The 5,482-nt window shown below is 46.9% G+C and overlaps 1 protein-coding gene across 3 annotated transcripts in view; it reads right to left on the reverse strand.

Annotated features, from left to right (window-relative positions):
* Positions 1–341: 341 nt before the first annotated feature.
* Positions 342–5,482, reverse strand: part of camk1b (calcium/calmodulin-dependent protein kinase Ib) — a 42,934-nt gene continuing 37,793 nt past the window's right edge. For 2 of the 3 annotated variants that reach the window (XM_076267356.1, XM_076267355.1), the window contains exons 10-11: positions 3,322–3,409; positions 342–2,573 (exon numbers count right to left, since the gene is read on the reverse strand). In XM_076267356.1, the coding sequence (XP_076123471.1) occupies positions 2,214–2,573; positions 3,322–3,409 (448 nt within the window). In that variant the 3' untranslated portion in view covers positions 342–2,213. The remainder of the gene's footprint in view (positions 2,574–3,321; positions 3,410–5,482) is intronic. The other variant, XM_076267357.1, reaches the window with a different exon arrangement.

Here is a 5,482-nt window from a genome sequence, read left to right on the forward strand (position 1 = left end):
CTGCACTGTGAGACTAGGCTTGTGTGTTTGTCTGTGTGTGTGCACACATTTATGTATAATGTGTGCATGTGTGCGTTTGTCTTTTGGACGAAATTAAACAAGGACGTTTGTGCCACTACACTTGCGTTTCCTCATTGCTAGACGCCAGCGATATCCCTGCATCAGTGCACCTGTTCAGTTCTGGCATCGCGGACATGTGACATAAATGGAGCTATGGGACTAAAACAGTGGTCATGAATCGGCTGTGGACACAAGTGCCACGTGTGCAACTGAAAACATGGCAAAAGAGTGACTTTATGATAAAAACAAGATCAATGAAATCAGGAAATGAGGCAAGAGGGTACAACACAAACATTCTTTAATTGGTGTTCTGTACACAACCGATAGTGAGAAACATGAATGGAGCATGGAAGCGCGAAGAAGCATGGAAAACAAAAAGCAATCCACCAAGGAACATAAAAAAGCAACACATCTGAAAGGCTTACAACATGACAATGTGTGACTTGAAGTTCAAACAGTTTTGTTGTAAGACAGGAGACAAACCCCTTCAGAAATTCACTGGTTCTGTGTAGTTCTACATTACAATGTACAGTCTGACAGGATCGGTATCCCCATGAGTAGGATGTTTGGCTGACACTGAAATGGATGCATTTACTGACTGCTGGGTGCATCCGTCTTGTTAAAAACGCGACTGCTATAGTGCCCAGGAGAACTCACTGCCTATGTAGTGCTATTTCTATACTGACAAGTTATGTTTGCCTTATCTGACTAACATAGAAAGCAATGATAATGATTTAATAAAACTCTTCAACGACCTTTTTTCCTTAGTTGCTTTTTGACAAGACTACAGTTGTGTTGGAATGACACAAAAACAGACATGCAAACGCTTGATACTGCAACCCTGAAGGCACTGCAGATTCTGATAAGCTGAGCTGGTTCATCTGTTGTCACATGTAAAAGAGACACACATGCGGTATTGCAAGGACAGTACTCCAACACAGGAGAGTGCTGCATGGCTGAACAAATATGTCACATTTCCTGAAGGGGACGCAGGAAGAACTCTAGTTTTATCCAATCGCATGAGTCAACATTGAGAGAAACATGTTCCACACATACAGTACTTACTGTGTCATGGAGGAATGTATACATGCATGTATTGTACCTGCCTGTAACGCCTGGCTTTTCCCACGTAAATTAAGGTTGCGACTTCTACGCAATCTGTGCTAGAGGATTAAGAAAAGCAGGTAAAAGAGGCTATATTCATGTAAAATCGTACATGACCACACCCTGACCAGACCCTGAACTCTCCAACTGGTCTGCATTGGAACATCCATCCTCATACAGTAATGTAAAAGAGCTCCAATGGCATGAGGTGCACTGGAAAAGCCAGGGCTTCTGTTGGCCAGTAAACAAAAGAAAAGAAAAGAAGGAACATTTGTTTTGTTTTGGAATAAAAGAAACAGATTAAAAACACTACACTGCATATAGAAATATGGAGATGGAGACAGAAGAGCGTTTCTTAAAGGATGATTACAACAACGTCCAAGCTCTGTCCAACTCCAAAGATGACCCATGATCCACCTGAGGAACACCTCTCCTCCTCTCTCTCTCTCTCTATCTATCCCTTCACATCCTCACGATGTGCCAGCGCTCTCCTCCTCCTCCTCCTCTGTCGGCCTAAAGTGACTCCCTCCATTGGCGTGTAGTAGTGTCCCTTTCCTCCCCAAAACCCTGGATTCTTTACACAACAGCGCTCCCTGGTGGCGGGCCGCTGGAACAACACTCCATATTCCTGGCCAGACTGGGGATTAGTGTCGGGCTCCAGTGATGCGAAACAGGGACAGTCTTGAGGTCGGTTTTTTGGCAGTGGGGCGGCACGGTGCGGTGTTGCACGGCGCTGCGCGACGCGGTGATGCTCACACGCGGCTGGCGGGGTGGCAGCGGTATGTGCAGTTCTGCAGGGCATCAGCCTCTGATCCGTCAGCTGCCACCTCTGAACAGCCTCCCTCACACTGGGCCTCTGGATAGACAGAGAGAGAGAGAGAGAGGGAGAGGTAGAGAGAGTGAGAGAGATATCCACACGCTCTACCACCCTAGCATGGATGAGCACTAAATTAAATTAAAAATACACAAATATTCACAACTTTGCAAGTGATGGACTAAAATCCACTGACTAATTTATATATAGCTCTTTTTTACCTTTATGTAAGTTGCTAACATGGATGTACTGTATGCTCAGTCCTGCTCTGACATTTAGACTTGTTCAATTTTCTGACATTTGAGGGGAAAAAAACTTGCATAACAGTGACAAAAGCTACAAATGAATTCAGTCCATCACTAGGTAAGCTGTGAATTGTGTGTATTACGGCAGGTGAAGAGGCAGGTGAAGATGCAGGTGCTCTAAACTCACTCTGCTCGGCGTCCTGCTCCTCGTCTTCGTCCCGCTCGGGGAGAAGCAGGTGCCCGGCGCCGTGGCAGGGGCTGGGCAGGCTGGTCTGGCTGGTGCCCTCCTGGCTGGTGCCCAGCTGCAGCCGGCGCATGTGCCGCACCACCGCCGTGGCGTTGAAGGCTTGCTGAAGGTGGCACGAGAGAGAGCGGCAGGGGGGGGCAGGAAAGAAACACAATAATCAGCGCACACTGGGCTTTTACAGGGGGGGCAGGAAAGAAACACAATAATCAGCGCACACTGGGCTTTTACGGGGGGGGGGGGGGGGGGCAGAAAAGAAACACAATAATCAGCGCACACTGGGCTTTTACCGGCCCGGAACAGCTTACGCTCTTACGCAACTCTGCTGAGGAACATCTGGCGCTACAAATGGCACCAGGCCCCATCATGAGTGAGTTTGAGTCCCTGCAGGCACATGTGTGCTTAGATACGTGCACCCCTTTAACTATGGCACGCCTTGCTGACATACGTGCACCCCTTTAACTATGGCACGCCTTGCTGAGATACGTGCACCCCTTTAACTATGGCACGCCTTGCTGAGATACGTGCACCCCTTTAACTATGGCACGCCTTGCTGAGATACGTGCACCCCTTTAACTATGGCACGCCTTGCTGACATACGTGCACCCCTTTAACTATGGCACGCCTTGCTGAGATACGTGCACCCCTTTAACTATGGCACGCCTTGCTGAGATACGTGCACCCCTTTAACTATGGCACGCCTTGCTGACAGTTGATGTAAATAATGAAGTGCGATGGCCCTCATGTCTCCTTCCTTCCTGCAGTGATGGTGGAAGGTACACCGTGTGCTCTCCTGATGCCTGCCATGCCTGGGGGCCTGCGTCAGCAGCAGACGGAGGAGAGAAGGTCCTTACCTTCCATTTGCTTTTGGCAAAGTTCTTCTTGATCTGAGCGCTGACGGACTCGTGGATGTTCTTGTCCAGAGCCGTGTCTCCAGCGATCCTGCGGAGATGGGAGGCAATATTAGGACTAATGGCCCCTTCAAACACACACACACACAAACATGCACACACACGCACACACACACAAGCATGCGCTCGCCCACACACACACACACACACACACACACACACACACACACACACACACACATCCCCTCACAGAGGGAGGGAAACTGCAGCCGCAAATATGATGGGGGAATCTGGGGTACCAATTTTAATTCATCTTGCAGACATTTCCAAGCAGACTCTCTGACAGTGAACAATTAACAGCCCTGCCTGCCATAAATCACTGCGGTTATATAAGGCACTGTGCTGAAAAGTGAATGAAGAATGGCCCTGTGGTGTAAGTGTGGTGTGAGTATGTGTGTGTCTGTGTCTGTTTGTCTAGTGGCGGTGGCTGCTCTTTGGAACAGGGGAAGCTCTGATAAAAATGGTCAATTATTAAATTAATATTATTAAGGTGTTATATTGTTCTTTGAGGGCAAAAATTATCCCCAAACCCAGAATAGACCAAACAGTAGGCTATAGAGTTGGCATGGCAGACATGGCAGCTTGGGGAGAGTTTAGGCTAGCCTTCTAGAGTTATTTCTCTGTGTACGTTCAGCTGCCTTGCTGTTTTATCTCCCCTGGTGGGCATTTAAAAAAACATTAGCATAATATAGCCTAGAAGCTACACCGTTATATAGCGCACTACCTAACTTAGCCTAAATACACAACTGAAGCAAAAGCAAGTCACAAACTCTGTAACTTCACATTACGGTTTTATTTACAGTATGCTATTTACAAAGTCAAATAGAAATCGACTGTATTGCTCACAAATTATGAGCGCGTCCCAATACCTCCCCTACCCCTAGATTTTTGCCCTAACCCTCGTTTTTGCGCGTGCACGTGTAGGGCTAGGATGTCCCATTACTTTAGGGAGCAAGGGGAAGTGCTATTTTCCCCTTAAAATCAACCTTCAAAATATAGCCAGGACCGATGCAGGCTTAAAACGAAGTGTGAGATGAAATTACCCAGGATACCGTGCGAGCTCAGCGAGCCGGCCAAATTTTTCATATATTTTCGCAAATAAGCCTATTAAAATTTCGAAATATGTTGGAATATGTTAGTTTGATGCACATCTGATTGACTGTTGAGTTTTGAACACTAATGTCTCACGAAGCTATCTGACGATGTTCATGATATCTGCTGAGTGCTTTGAGAGAGTCTGCCCATCAAATAACGTTATATATCGATCTGGGTAGTTTCGTCAATATTTAGGATGTGTGTTCTGGCGTTCACATGAACACGAATATCTTTGTTGATTAACCAGACGTAGATAAACCAGCACAGCCCACACAACAATGACCGCTGGAACAGGCATGTTCCTGAATGAAAATAGTAGCATGCTACTACCGGTAGACACGTCGGCGCTGCGCGTGACGTAGGTGAGCACGTTCGCTACGCTAATTTGCATATAGTGGTGTCCCAATTCATAGGGAAAGATCTTCACCTCCACTTCCCTTGTCGAGGGGGCTTTAATGTTGAGGGCAATCAAAACCTAGTGGAAGTTTTAAGGGGGCAGAAATGGTACGGGCCCTAAGAGAATTTGAGCTGCAACTTGCCTTGCCTCTCGACTTCACCTGCCAACACTAATGTTAACGCATCCCTTGAACTTGGAACCACTTCCTGTCAGATCGCGACATATGCTGTCAATCAAAAAGAGTCCAGCCTCTATGACGGTTCCTCCAATCATTATACAGAAGCTCGGCGTCCGGGCCATCCCACTGTCCCATTCACTCCCAGAGACGCCGGGCTTCCCTGGAAATTACGATTTTGTGGCGCTTGTCCAATAAACGTGTAGCTTTTCTGCACTGAGATCAGCCCACTCTGTAGAGCCATTGAAAGTCCAGTGATGCCGAGCGTTTTTTGCATGTTTTTTTTTATGGATTTCGATAGATCGTCACAGCAATTTATTACGGGTGCGAAATCACGATAAATGACCGGCAAAACCTTATTGCTGAACAAACTAGCCATGAAGATGAACATGTTTTCAGCATGTTCTCATTGGAATAGTAGGCTAGAAGCTTAGCTA

This window comes from Alosa pseudoharengus, unplaced genomic scaffold, assembly GCF_046254945.1.
Source record: "Alosa pseudoharengus isolate Yale_2024_CS ecotype anadromous, Long Island Sound unplaced genomic scaffold, YU_APseudo_1.1 YU_APseudo_1.1_scf_5, whole genome shotgun sequence".
Lineage (NCBI taxonomy): Eukaryota > Metazoa > Chordata > Actinopteri > Clupeiformes > Clupeidae > Alosa > Alosa pseudoharengus.